Source organism: Cololabis saira, chromosome 5 (assembly GCF_033807715.1).
Source record: "Cololabis saira isolate AMF1-May2022 chromosome 5, fColSai1.1, whole genome shotgun sequence".
NCBI lineage: Eukaryota > Metazoa > Chordata > Actinopteri > Beloniformes > Belonidae > Cololabis > Cololabis saira.
Genome location: NC_084591.1, coordinates 17,046,570 through 17,062,614, shown reverse-complemented (window position 1 = coordinate 17,062,614; position 16,045 = coordinate 17,046,570). Strand labels below are relative to the sequence as shown.

General features: G+C 38.0%; 1 protein-coding gene across 1 annotated transcript in view; it reads right to left on the bottom strand.

The window, feature by feature from the left end:
* Window positions 1–5,776: 5,776 nt before the first annotated feature.
* shisal1b (shisa like 1b) overlaps window positions 5,777–16,045 on the bottom strand; it is a 51,992-nt gene continuing 41,723 nt past the window's right edge. Inside the window, exon 5 of the mRNA XM_061721089.1 lies at window positions 5,777–8,949. Coding sequence (XP_061577073.1) covers window position 8,949 — 1 coding nt within the window. The 3' untranslated portion in view covers window positions 5,777–8,948. The remainder of the gene's footprint in view (window positions 8,950–16,045) is intronic.

Sequence of the window (16,045 nt, the reverse complement as noted above, 5' to 3'; positions counted from 1 at the left end):
TATTTCAGATAATGTTATGCTGTTGCCATATGTTTGATTCATATAGTCTTGAACTGTCATTGCTAATGCTTGAGAGTTGTGTCTAAATTAGATTTCTGGATACTTCCCCCTTGCTGTTTAATATTATTTTAAAGGCTTATTGCAGGCAAGGTTTGTTGTAGAAAATGATGCCATATTGGCTTTTGAGGTGTAAACATGACTGCACAGAGACCATTTGCATAATTGCATTTTTTGTCAAATTGGCTTCACAGAGAGCATTAGAAGCATTTCAAACCCAGCACATTAGGTTTATATAACAGCTTTCTTTACTTGCCATCATACCAGCATATGAAATACATCTCCACTGTGGAGATTCTGCTTCACTGTGGCCTTACACCTACTCTTGACCTCTGTTATGTACTGACGGTAATTTGATACATGATGTTTAGCAGCAACTGTGCATTTATTAATCATGCATTCTTGTGAGTTTAACGTGCTACATGTCCTCGTTCTCTGCTGCTGATTGGGGTTGCGGCTAATCCGGTGACATGTCCAAAACTATTTAAAAAACAAAAAAAAAAACCATGTCTAAGGTGCTTTTGTGACGTTACATAAGACTAGCAAGCAAATTAAAAACACATAATGTAACAAAAATTAGAATGAGGGTTTAGAATATGAGTCACATGATAACATAAACTATTTCCACTTTTTTTTTGCAATACAGTGGGAGGACAGTAATAGTAGGACCTTTAAACCCAAAAGCCTTCCAAATAAATCAGCTAACATGTTAAACTGTTGACATCTGAAATGATTAGCAGTTTAATGAGCAAGCTAATGAAGGGAATAAGTTTATTCATCCATCTATTTATCTACACCTGCTTCATTCTATTCAGGGTTACAGGAGTCTGCCCCAGCTGTCTTCAGGAAAAAAAGTGGGGGTCCACTCTCGACAGCTCACTAGATTATCACAGACTTTATTTATCCTTAAAGGGTAATTATATTGTGGCAGTATAAAGAAAGATTGGATTAAGAGAAAAAAAAAGGACTGCAGAGAGGTTTTATGTTTGTTGCCCCACAGTATCTTAGTTGATGATGTCACATGCAGCCTTGGCTGATAACATAGTCAAAATCTGTCAGCAGACAACTAGGACAGAGTCTCACAGCCAACAGTTCAGTACCTGGGGTGCAGTGACGCACCGTCACAGTTCCACGTCCAAGATTACAGATTTCTCGCTGCTCTGTTTGCAGTCTAAAAGCTCGGTGGAGAGGTGGAGCACATATAACTGTAGACAAGTGTTGGTTAAACACACAATTCTACATCCCAGCAGTCTTCATTTGTTGTCGCTCCTCCTCTATTTTATATGCAGTTAATCTGATATTCTGAGTAACAAAAGAGATAATAAATTATAAAAACCTCCCTTCTCTTTTTTACTCTTGTGATTGTTTGATGTTTCCTCTTGAAGCGTTGGGTCTTATTCTAGGCATTACTTGGAAAGCTCAGCTTCTCCCAAATGTAAATACTTTTCACAGTCTTATAGTTATTCATCATAACAGGAGTTGAAACATGCCAGAATTAGAATAAATCCCTTAAGCAGGATAACATTCAAACCAGAGTAGAGGAATGTCTCATAAATTAGAAGAAAGCAGAAAATAAGTCAAAGATAGACATAATGTGATCAGAACATCTGCAAAAAATTATCACCAACTTTAACATTAATACAATTGTACACAAAAATAAAGGAAGAAGTTGTTCTGCCTCTTCATTTATTTATATATTTTTTATTATATTTATTACAATAAACTATTTTTTATTTTATTTAACCTTTATTTAACCAGGCAAGCAAATTAAGAACAAATTTCTTATTTACAAGTGCAGCCTAGGGGGTAAGGGGAGGGAGCTAAGATGAAAAAACAAAGTTATATAAATACACAAAAAGACATTAAAACACAATACAAAAGATGAAACAATTAATCAGTAAAACAGTCAGTATGCTTGAAGGAGGACTAAAGGCAAGTGCAGGAGTCGGTTGTACTTAATAAAAGATGTAGTTTATAGGTGGAGATGGAAGTGAGAACAGAAAGTTTAAGGGTTTTTTGTAGGGTGTTCCAATCAGAGGCTGATAACTAAATATCTCTGGAATTCCATTTAATGGCTTGAACAATATTTAATTTAATATTTTGTGTTACATTGATTTGAGACTTAGCAATTGACAATTAGGAGAAGTTACAAAAAAAGACAATCATCTGCAGGTTCCAAAATACTTGAAAATAGCTGCATTCATTGTAATCTGTTCAATCAAAAGAGGTTTTTCAATCACAGAACCAACTCTCTATTGTAACATGAAACAAATCATGTGTTTCTTTTTCCATGACTCACTTTTTTCCCCGAGTTTAAACGGACGTCATGTCTGATAATATCAATATCTGCGTCAGCTGGATCTTGAATCGGTATTGGTGTCACAGCGGATCCGGTCTGAGCAGACACGGCATCGTGGAGCCGAGGTTTAATGGAGTTTTAATAGGTGAATGTTGGCAGGATGTGACTCAGGCTTCTCAATAACAGCAGGATGTGGAAATCCAGACAATGGTTTTTAAATGGTGACGGATAGCAGCAATTGGTTTCATGAGCGCATATGGGAAGAGTGTCGGTTCCTGGAAAATCAGAGGAGGAGGACACATGATGGATTTTGAGGGGGGGAAAGGTGGTGACATAAAAAGTAATCCGACCACCTGAACCTGGGCTGGGTGATTGGCAGAGTCGGGTCGCAAGTTGGAGCTAATTAGAGAAGCTCAAGGGAACTTTGACAAGGTCGTAACAAACTTCTTGGTTGCAGGGGAAAGTGCTGAAGGCGAGCAGCAGCAGGTGTTGATTTCAAGCAGGGAGCTGATCTCTGACATGTTGTTGTCTGTCTTCAGCTGTTTTTCTGAAGCTAATTGCTTTAATGATGCTTGTATGTTGCCAGATTCAGGGTTCAACCACCTACACAGGGTCACTGCCTGAAGGACAGACACTTATTGACTGCTGAAAATAAATGCAAGCTTCATTTCTTTTGATGCATGTTAGATGCTTAAACTGGCTAAAAGCTAGAAAGGCTTATCTCCCTGAGAGAAAAACAGAAGAAAATAGATCTTTTTCATTTCTTCCGACTTCAATCAATCAGTAAACGAAGCCGAAAGTAAGAAATTGATTTTTTCTTCAACTGACTGATGTATAAATCAGCCACAGCATTTTAACATTAGTCTGCCGAGCTCTTCTCTGATGAAGCGCTGTGTTTGTGTCTGATGTGAACAATATTTAGCATTTAGATTGGAGGAAAGAGTGTTTCTGTGATAAAATAGTTCTTCTACAGAATGTGGTTCAGTGAGGACTCAGGCTTGCAGAAAGAACAAAAATCTGATAACGCACGTTATATTGCGGCCTGCCATCATCACTGACAGAATTGTCGTTAATTTGTAGCGCCAGAAATGATGAGCTGCCATTAATAATTTGCAATAATGCCGGTCAGGCCAGCTAATAACACAGCCTTCAGTTGAACCATAGCAAATTCTCATATATACACAAATCCAGGTGTTAAAATTCGTTAATAAAAGCCAAATAATTCTTCATATTCCTGCATGATAATCTTCCTGCTGGCACTGTAGAGTTCTGCTATATTCAACTATTACAACAGCGGAGTTGAAAAACATTTACCGTATTTTCTGGACTATAAGCCGCTACTCATAGGTTTTGAACCATGCGGCTTATACAAAGGTTCTGTGGATTTTTCTTCCACCGCTAGGGGGAGTGCTAACCGGAATTAGAATAAAAAATAAGACAAAATAAATGCAAAGAAGAATACGCTACTTCTTCTTTAGCAGATAGAAGTAGGTAGAAGCAGATTTCAAACAGATAAATAGATAAATAAATACCGGTTATTTTCTCTTGGTTCTGTCCCGTTTTAATCAGCAAAGTTGCTGACGTGTTAAAAGACACTGTTAGGAAAGGATCTATTTAGGTACAAACATGTACATCATTTACAGTTCAAAATCCTTCTGTACATGTAGTAAATATCTAATCTAACAACATAAATATCTGCGGCTAAATATCTTTTTTTTTAAATAGAGCGGATGCGGCTTATATACAGGTGCGGCTTATAATCCAGAAAATACGGTAATCAGTTAATTTTCATCAACCAATCCTTGAAAATAAATATGGCTTGATATCTTAAAGGTAGGGCAAAATATTGTACAAAATTTCTAACCCTGAACACTTTTTGTTACATTCATTAAGTATCTCTTCTTATCCGATAGCTGCTCACTGTAGAGGAGCCAGAGGGGGGACAAGGGGGCGGTCCACCAGGCCCACAAGCTCATAGGGCCCAATGATAGGGCCCCGTTTTGTGTGATACGTTCATATATACCGGTAATCGTAAATTGTACGCTATAATAACGATAAAATGTGCATTGTGCGGCCAGTGTAGGCTAATTCTTACTTTACAACTATACTGAACGCATCAGGGCTGTGAGCCAACGCTGATTGGATGTAAAGCTTGAATTATGGTTCCGCGTTAAATCGACGCAGAGCCTACGCCGTAGGGTACGGCGTAGCCTACCACGTAGATATGCGGCAACGCGCACCGTGCGTGCACATCGCCGCGTACCCTACACCGTAGGCGCTGCGGAAACATAAATCAACCTTAACAGTTACAGCCAATTTGCCGACTCGGCAAATTTGCTGCCATGAAGGAGATGAGCGCTAAACTGTAAAAGACGACCAAGCATGTACAAAGTTTTGAATGTTACCCTGTTTTCCACGTTACCTGGATTATTTTCTTCGGGCCAAGGGTTATCGAAGACTCAACTCAACTGCCATTGGTGAGTCAGTGTAACCTTCATAAATAATTTCTTTATGTTTTTATGTTATGTTATGTTCTTTATGTTATTTCTTTATGTTGTGGTAGCCTTGACCACCTGCCTATTTGAATGTGTTGTTGTCAACTAGACCGCCGAGTCTATTCTCTATTATAGAGCTCAGAAATTATGTTATAGACAGCTGTGTCTATATCTATCTAAATAGTTTGTGTAATTTTAGAGCAGTTATGTTTTTTTTGTATTTAAGCTGCATCCAAGATGGAACTGAGTCAGTCCGTGACTATCTGACTTTTCAGCGCCATGTGATTGACAGCTGTCAGGCCTGTGTGTGTGTGTTCTTCTGAACAAGTTTGTGTGACTTTACTCTGCTTTCTGCAGAATAGGCCTGTAGGCTTGCTTGGCTCAATGAAAGTGAGAATAAATGTTGTTTGATGGGTAGTAGGATGAGGTGTTGTTGAACGTTAAAATGACTATCCTAAGGGCCCATCGAGAATGCTCTGTACTGAGACCCGCGCTCCGCCACTGGCTGCTCATGTCGCTATTACACTGTGAAAAAAAGGTCTTCATATGTTCAAGAATGTTCATGGTCGTATGTTCCTCGGGGAGGAATGGGGAGATGCTGCAGGAGCAGAAAATCTGCTGTGTTTTGATGTTCTGTTTTTAATGTTAACAGATGTAATATCGTCCAGAAATCCCTTACCTTTTAAAGAAAACATTTAAGGCTGCTTCAGCAAAGTCGTAGAATTACTGATATCATTCAATTATATAATTATGTGGTGTTTTCTTTATGGATATATATATATATATATATATATATATATATATATATATATATATATATATATATATATATATATATATGTATATATATATATGTATATATACATATGTATATATACATATATATGTATGTATTTAAACCAAGGATCACTAAATACAACATGGATTTAAACACACTGGAAAAGATAAAACTTTATTTCTCCCTGTCGTGACGATACAAAGTCAACAAGTGCAATAACAATCCAACTGAAAATGGTACATTCCATCTAGTAGTTAGTACATAGACAGAATGTGATTCTTCATCATCAACATCATCATCACCACACCTAAAAAGTGAGGTATCAACCACTACAAAGCTTCGGTGTACAGGTTAAAATTTAACTGTAAGGCAACTGTTACCATGACAACCTGGAGCGACTGAAACATATGTGCTTCCTTCTTCCCATCTTTTGTATTTAAGGTTTTTTTTTCTCCATTTTTTATATTATGGGAAGAGGGTTGAGCTGATACGATTTACAGTACCACATCACATCAGGCCATAGTCAAAACTTTTTTTTTGTTTGTTTTATTTTAACAAAACAGAAAACATCACAAAACCAAGTAACATTAAAAACAGAGGAAGATTCCCCATATACCTCTTTAGGGAATCCAAATTTGACTCTGCTACTGCTCGCCAGAGTCAAAGAGAAGCTTTTATCTTTTTTATATATATGTACTGTATATATTCCCTGGGTGTGACCGATGTTTTACATAACTGGTGATAAGAACAGAGCTCCTTGTCCTTATTACAGGCCAAAACACACTGTACAGATCACCTTAAAATGAACATATTCTCTTTCTGACATCATTTCTTCTGTCACCTATCCAAGTTTGGAAACTAATTAAGTCTCCCATGTCCTGCTGCCTCTGTGAAAAAGCTCACCTCCCTGTTTGCTGCTGCTGTTCACACTCTGGGAACAGAGAGAGCAAGTGAGAGCAATTTGGAGCCACTTCTGATCTCCTGACCAATTATTTTATTTGGACACATCCTTTCTCCCTTGCCCCTGGAAGTAATGGCACAAATCTCCCGGGGCACATATGCAATTAAACTTAAGCTATTGAAAAGGGAATTAAGTCACTCTTACAACTCAGCAAATTTTAATATTATTGCTGATAACTGAGGACGACGCTGGCAGGCCTGTTAGGTTCTACTTTAACCTCATGGAACATAGAGATAAAATATGAAGGCTCAAATCTCTTGCTAGACTTCCTTTTGTTTGCACAAATTTGTGTAGGACCTGATTTTTTCGACTCTGAACTATAAATGCTACCCAGTTAGCTTTTGGCAGATGTTCACGCTCGACAGCTGTCAAATTACAAATTGCCGATGCAAAGATTGGAACAGACACCTTGCTCCTACTCCGTGTATCTTCTGTTCACCTGGTTTTAACACCCTGTGACATGTATAAAAGCTGACATTAACGAATCCTTTCCACAGTTTTCACCTGAAGGATTTCTGAGAAAGTGCACTGGACCAACGGATCCAGAGTGAGCCATGGAGGGGTAACGTTTGGCTGAACAATCAGATTTGATTTCATTTGTCAACTGACATAAAATCTTGTTGATTCCGATAATCAGTTCAGTAGTTTTTAGTGATTCATTTTTCAATAAGAATAACATTTTACTTCCAGCTACATGCAACTTTTCCTTCGTCTGCAGTCAGATATGATTGCATATCTCTGAACTCTGGATGCCTGGTCAACAGAAGAAGAAGATGCCATCAAATAATTGAAACCAATAAAATACAGATTTAGTGCCTGAATGAGCAAAATTAATTAATTAATGTCTAATTCCTAGCTCCTTGTTGTATTTTAATTCTTTATTACTAATTCTACTCATTTGTTCATCCAGAATAGACAAATTAACTGTTGGAAATGATGAACTCCACATTTCCTTATCTTATGAGAAAGGAAATGGCAAGTGAGAGTGATGATTAGTTGTTATCCTAAAGTGTTGTGAGAGCTTTCCTTTAGAAAGTGGTGATAATTGAACGATTTTCTTCCGTCAAAGCTGACACAGAAATCTTTGGAGATTTTCATCCTTTAATACTTAATCTCGATTTCACAGACTTCACCTTCACATTAAATGCAGACCGAGCTGCAGCGACATACCTCACTGATTACCCAGAAAGAGCTTTCTGACTTCTACGTACCATGTCCCTCTGATTAAGCTGCTGTACATTATTGCTGATAGTGAAAGGGGTGTTAATGGACTGTTTTGAAACATTTACTATTATGGCTAATCGCTTGAAATGCTCTCTTATGGTCGCTTTCATTAACATTGCAGGATATAGAGCGCTCCTTATAAAGGAGCTAATGGATAATCACTTGCATTATATTGCTAATGAAGCTGCTTGACATGCAGCTCTGACAAATGAAAATGCCACACTTCTACGGTCTGGGTTTGTTGTTGGTTGTAGGCTCATTGGGGTCACGGTTGTGTTTAACCTGGCATAAAGTTCCTTGCTGTCATGAAGGCATCCCTGATCCTCAGTAATGTTTTGGGTGAAGAGGCAGAACTATAACTATCAGTGACTTAATGTCAAGCTTTTAAAGCAACAGGAATATGGCGCTGCCCTCTTATCAGACACAATACAGTCTAATCACTTGTTTTGCAGAAAAAACACGCAAGATAATGTTTTTCAGCATGGCTGCAGACACATTTTGTCTTGTTTCAGTGGGTAACAAAAACACTCTACATTCTAAGTGAGATGCTCAGCATCAAACCTAAGCTGTTACATATTCAGTAAGTTAGCCACTCATATACTTCTCAGACTAGTTCACATAAATAAATCACCAAATAGATAACCCACAACTGTGTCTAACTGCTACTGAACACAAAGTGACACAGCAGTGTAATTAACATTTTATATCTAGAAATATACTTTTTTTTTTAAAGACAGGCAAGATTTTGCACTTGCAACAGCAGCTCATCCAGTTCAAGTTGGAGTTGGAGTTGGATGCTGCAAGCCTTTTCAGCTGTGTTGGGGTGGAGGGGGTCATTTTTGAACCCTTTGATGAGTTGAATATATCCCTTGCTCCTCTGCTGTTGGCGCAGCAGTAAAGTCCTGTTTGTTTAGCTCCTTCAAAATGTCATCCAGCCCGGCTTCAGTCAGTTCACGGGTGTTTTGTGCTCATTGGAAATGGGCAGTAGTCACTACAAACTACTACAGTATGGCTAGGCCAACAGTGGTGTTGAGTCTGTGGTGCAGAGATGGGCGACTGTGGGACATCTTCTCTGTACCATGTAAGGAAATCAGGTGATGCTACTCTTCTGGTTCTTCACTCACAGCATCATTCTCTTTAAAGGGAAAGAAGAAACAAAGATTGAGCATGGGGATAACAGGCAAACAATTTTTTTTTCTTTTTACACATTTTTCATGGGCAGAGAAGTGAATTCTGCATGTGACAAAACTTGACTTTACTGTACACTGTATACAGATCATCTCTAGCATCAGATGATGTAACCATGCATGTGGTTTCTGGTTTTCGTTACACCTGTTAAAAGCAACAACATGCGGTGATTAGAAAACACCCACTGTCTGTGACTTGGAGGCAAAAAATGTATAGATAAAAATAAAGCTGACAGTGCTGTTTTTAATTTCCTACAAATCCATAAAACGCTTGATTGTTCAGATGTGAACAACTAGTTGAAAGGATGATTACTTGTTGCTGCCCTCGCTGCTCTGCCCTCATGCTAATCAGCTAAACTAATTATATGAGGAAGCTGGGGATGAAACAATTAATCAAGATTTGCAATTAAACAGCTAATTTAAATGCAAATATGTTTTATTTTGCAACCTGGAGAAATTTTGCCCAATTACCCCTTTTTTTACTGCATTGCGGACATGTTTTGGACTGTTCCATTAGCATGCTCTAATTCACAATACAATACAATACAACTTTATTTATAAAGCACTTTAAAAACACCAACATGGTCCAAAGTGCTGGACAGGCAAATAAAAGACAACACACCATAAGGCACAGGGCACATAAATAAAACAGTCATGATAAGTTAAGTCAATAAAAAGGATAAAATAGAAGATAAAAGAATAAAATACTAAAAAAGATAAAATAAGCACAACTGTCTTGCTAGGTGTTAAAAGCCAAGGAGAAAAGGTGGGTTTTAAGAAGAGATTTAAAAACAGACAGAGAGGAGGCCTGTTTTACTGCCTGTTTAATTCACACACCGAAATGGTTTAAATAGAGAAAAAGAATGACCACAAATGACACCAAAAAAAAAAAAAAAAAATCTAACAAATTATGTCAGTCAAATTCAAATACATATCCTTTGATTTCAGAACATCATAGCCCAGATAGGTATCAAATGAAAATTAATATATGACGTATTGGCATACGTAGCTAAACATTCAATTGGCTAGTATTAGCATAACATATATGGTGCAAAAAAAAAAGAAAATTTTTGCTAAAAATATTCTCAGAAAATGACTAAAAAGAACACTAAATCTACTGGTAGATGCTTAGGAGTGCAAAAAGTTTTGTTCAAAACCAAACTAGCAAATTGAAGCAGTTTATGTTAGAACCCTCTTACTGACAATACTTTGTGTGACATTTGGTTGTATTTGTACATACTTCAGATGGCGGCAACCAGAAAGAGATGTTGGGTGAGGCACTGCATGTACAAACAGTCCTTTTTGTACACTCACGAAGTTGAACTGACTTTAGTTTGTCCGTAGGGACCCTATCCATAAACTACGCTCCATTATCTTGAGTGCTAACATTAATCATTATTTTTCTGCAAATGGATATTCCATTTGCTTAGGAATGTTGTTTTAATCCCAAACCTTAGTTGTTATCATGTAGTAATAGACCAGATAGTGTTGATAGTGTTCCAGTAAGACTTTCAATAATGGATCAGAAATGATCAGGACTGACACTAGTGAGCTATAGCTATATATATTTTTGGGCTAGTGTGCAGTTGATGGGAGCAGGGTTTAAGTGTGCTGCTGGAGTCTGTCCTTGCAACTGATACACAGCGATCTCTCATCTGGTTAGGACATAGCAATAAATGCACTGCTAGATGAATGTCTTACATTAAAAACAGCATAAGGCTGAGGTAGAATATATGAACTGCATTTGTATAAATTGTCCTGTATCGACAGGTGAACCGATAGGTCAGAGCTTATTTACAGTCCAGTCCTTTTTTTCTTTCCAAAGCCTGAGTAACACCAGGTTTTGTCACGCGTACTGCCCTTATTTTAGAGTTCAGTTCAGTTCGTTCTGCCATGATCAGCGACTGGCTGATCAAACTGAGATAGATCCGACTCTCTGCTGCTCAAATTTACACATGAGCTGTGCAATCGATCATGCCAGGCAGACAGCCGCTTTACACACACACACACACACACACACACACACACACACACACACACACACACACACACACACACACACACACACACATGTGCATATCATATCATGACCATGGAAGTGGAAGAGTGAAAGACACATGTAGCTTTCAATTTGTAAAACTGGTAAACTGATACAGAACTCAAATAAAATCATACTTAAAAGCAAACATGCCCACTTCAAGGAAGCTAGCAGAGTCAAAGCCAAGCGCCGCAAAAAAACATTTTTTTTTCATTTTACACAATGTGAGATATTGTATGGTTTATTTTCTGTCACATTTGATTTTTGGTCCAATTAGCTGACACACCAGAGGAAATGTGAGGATGGGAGAATGTAATTTATTTCCTAGTTAAGGGTCAACAAGTCAACAGATCAGGAATCAGTCAACTGGAAAATGGCAGCTCAACCATGGCAGGTGAGCTCAGATCCAGTTTGCTGTCAGACACACTGGGTCCATTCAGACAATAAAAAAAACAGCTCCTTGGGGAATTAATTTCTGGAAGGGGTAGTTTTGAAACAGATAATGTTTTATTACTTTTATTAATTGTACTGTTCTCACAATTACTTTAGTTCTTGACCTTATTTGAGCTACGGAAGATCTCTTTGTTGCTAAATTAAGTAAACAGTTGTTCGGATCAGCCTTCAAATAATGAGCATTGTAAGTATTTGGGTTAATTACAAACACAACATAAATCTTTATTAATGTTTTCGAAGATTAGGCTCCTGATTCTCTCTGGTTTGGTTTATTCAAAAGGCTGTCAGACCACACTCTGTATCACAAGATTAAATATGAGGGGAAAACATTCACTTACATTCGCTTTTTTGCTTTATTACTAACAACAAATATTCTTCAGCAGTTATATAATTAACTTAAAGAAGGAAGAAATTAAACAAAAGTACATTCATGTTTTATTACAGTGAGAGAACAAAACATTTTTTACGTGCAACGTGGCAAACCATCTTTTTTTGCATATTAAAAAAATAAAATGAGGGTCAACAAACCTCACTCATGTTACTGATTAAGAAGTCAAACTTTTTGTGGGATTTTTAAAAAAAGGTGTCCCTGTTTGAAGTAAAGAGTGCATTTTATTAAATATGTATATATATTTTTTTAAAGTTAAAGGTACGGTAAGGGAATCCTCTTAGATGACATCACATCTGCTGATATTGGAAACCTGACGTCAACAAAACAGAAATAGCTCCTCCAAAGTGCTCCCCATGAAAACATGCCCCATCATGAACTCTCCCCTACTTCACGTACATGACAACAAACTGTCCCCCTGTGGATGACTGGGCAGAACAATGTACCTGGCAGACTGTCTCTGTTTCCACCTTATGGAGCCAGGGCTGTGTAGAACAGGTTTTGTTGTTTCTCCCCCCACTGTGCACTCATATGATGTGCCAATATAAAGGGCAGATGCCAGATGATGAAGAAATATTCACTGAATGCAACAAAAAGTGTTCTTGGTTAGAATCGCTTACCCTGCCTTTAATAGGCTCAATATGCAGTTCTTGGTTCTTCAAGCCCCAATGAAAACATTAGGACCTTTACAACCAGACCAATACTGAGTGCAGAACTGACTGAATGGGTGTTTAACTTTAATCAGCCAGATTTGATGCATACTCATAAGAAGGAGCGATAATTCGCATCCTACACCAAGGACTGTAAACAAATAGGGGGTCATTATTTTTTACACGCATTCATAGCCACCTGTTTTCATGGGATTACATTTCCATACTTGGACTATGTTTCTTCGTCATACCAAAAAAAATTCTTTCCACTCACAACACAAATAAGCCAGTGCTTTCAATTAGCCCCACTGCTGTATGTTATTTCATTGCTCTAGAGACGAGTCAGTTGGCCGATGCGTGCATTGCAGAGGGAAAAGTTGAAAATTCCCCGACTTTTGACGGAGCCAATGTTATGGACATGACGCATGAAACTCACAATTCAATTTGGCAACAGATGACGTCACCGGAGGGAGATGACGCATGCAACACTGCTGTGTGAATCCAGCATGAGACTCCTAATAGACGCCAACCACTAATGAAGACCGTAACGTATAATTTGAACCTTTAATTCTTCGGGAAAATAAGCATATTTTAGACACATTTTGCGATTACATACAGTGTGAATATACATACCCACAGAACGACAATAGTTAGGAACAGAATAACATAAGAGCTTCTTAAACAACAACAAAAAAGAATTTTATAGCACATACAATTATCCAATTCCACTCAGTCACCAAGGAGGCTGTTTGGAATCTCAACAGCTCAGAACAGCTCAGATGCAAATTTTAACTTTATGTCCGAAATTGTCTCAGATTGCATTGTGCCTGTGGGCCCACAATGATCTTTGCAAAAGAGCAAATTAGCTTGAAAATCAGCTCTAGGCCCGGATAACTCACAATCTAATAAAATGGAGCAGCCTTGCTTTTCAAAAAGCAATCAGATTTATAAGAATATTTCACAAGCCTGTAAGTCTTGTGAAGACTCCAATTTCACCGCAGTTTGATGAATCACGTCCACCATGCTGCCCAGAATAATAGAACATGTACAATGTGATAGGGAAATGAAAAGTCCCACTTTTTCCATCTCTTTTTTTCCCCCCCTTTGGTTATTAATCCTGCATTTTTGCAGGGACACACAAGTATTTTTCATAGCATTATCCTATAGGGGTTCAAAAGTAAAATGATAGCACTGCAGGTAAAGTAAAATAAAATGCAAACATAAACAATACTTTCAGTTGATATTGTCATTGCAAATCTTTTTCACCTGCTCATCCTCTTTACCAGACCTCATTGTCTGTGCCCCTTGGTAGTATCCATGACGTTAATTAACACACCATATGGAAGGTGTTGCAGTAATTGGACAAGGTCCTGGCATGTTGCTTTGCGGGCAGACGAGCGAGAAATTATATTATAATGTACATTTTGTATTATTACCACAGAGAAAGCAGCCAGCGAGTTCAAAGATGGATGTGAATATGCAGGGGAGACAGCGCTGCACTTTGATCAAGTTCTGACAGAAACAAGATGCAAAATGCTGTTTCATCCTCTTGAGGTGAGTGGTTGGGTGTCATTCTCTCTGCAGATCACAGGTATGGGAGTTAGGCATGCTTAACCGTGGCCAAAAAAAAGAAAAAAAAAGAAGTGACAACAGTCAGAGAATACGAGTGATGGATATTGCATTTACTATACTGGGTTATAACGCTGAGTCACTTTGGGTTGATTATAAGAGGCAGTGTTACGATATGCTGGTGAGTCAGGTGTATGCTGAATGTGGTAACAGATGCCATCTCACATGGATCAGTCTGCCCATGGCCAAGCTCAGCTGGCCCACGAAGCTAACAGCCTAGAGTGAGTGGGCGGATACTGGCATGAGTTCCCGCTGCTGCAAGTTGGTGCCGGGTGTCTCATCAGTCGCCAAGGGATTCAGTGACGAGTTCTGCTTGATTTTCAGTGGTGTCATTTGATGTTGCCCAACATCTCAACTCTCCCACTTTCATCTATGACACTTCTGGCAGATGCTCAGTATTTATTAAAGCAGTGATGAGTCGTGCATTTTTTAAATCTACCATTAAACACAAGCACATAAGCAGCTTTTTTTCCCCTTTCCTGATAGCACAGATACATTTTTGCAGAAAGACTTGATAAAAACTTAAATTCACTGAATGTTTAAAAGAAAACCAGCCTGAAGTGACTGCAGCGGATCAGATATTTCTTGAAATTCTGGGAGGAACTGCAAGAAGTGTGGGCACACTACAAAAGGAATCTAAAATTAGTGATGTTACAAAGCAAGAGATTTTTACTGCAAGCTCCCTTGAATTTTCCAGGTTTCATGAAACCGAGATGATGTTGCTGCTCCACAGTACCACCAATGGCACATGGGTAAAGAGGTTGTGCACAGCGACAGGGATGTAGGCCAAAGCCTAGGGTTGGAATTTCCCAGTTAGATGCTTCACAGAAAGGAGATTTCTACACAGTGGAAGGAATCTCAAGTGATCTCAAGTACCAGTCTTATGCTGGGCAAGTCCTACTTCTGATTGTTGATACTTGTGGCTTTCCTTCATATTATGTGCTGTTCTGAACAATATTCCGCAATCTCTTCCTCCATTCCTCATCTCTTCGGGTTACATGACTGTGGTAGTTTTTCCCTTGCGGCTCATTTTCTCTTATTTCCAATTATTTGAATAAAGCAGCACTGTGCCTTGAAGTAAGGTTTATTATTCAATATTTCTGTACTTAGGGTTCAGCATCTGTTGTTTTTAAAGCCACTCAATGTATTCAATAAAAATTCTGAAAAAAGATATATATATATATATATATATATATATATATATATATATATATATATATATATATATATATATATATATATATATAAATCTCTCGAGCTAATGAGTGGGGACAGACCGGCATGTATTGTAATACCACTTTCTCCCACTAGAGGTGCGCTTTGTTATTTATTTCGCTAGGATCTATCTATCTATCTATCTATCTATCTATCTATCTATCTATCTATCTATCTATCTATCTATCTATCTATCTATCTATCTATCTATCTATCTATCTATCTATCTATCTATCTATCTATCTATCTATCTATCTATCTATCTATCTGCAGTCCATAACTGACAAGGTCATTGCTGCCATTTATATTTATCATGCAAATAAAGTCGCATCTGCTGCCAATCTGTCGCTTGCGAAAATAAAAATCACTCCACTTCTACAAAGTTGAAATTACCCTAATATCAAGCAGACCCACTTACATTCGTTGAAGAATGTGAGTTAGATGTGCTTTATTTGTTCAAACCAAAATGAATATGTGAACTGAACATTTTAATAAAGGGTATCTATGGAGAGAAAGTAATAACACTTCCTCAGGCCGCCCACACTGAACCCCCAGCAGATCGGCAGCAGTACATACCAGCCCGCTCACGTAGCAATATGGTAAACACTATTCCCACACGCTGAATGCCAAGCCACACTTTCTATTCGCATGTGGAGAAGTTATTTGATACT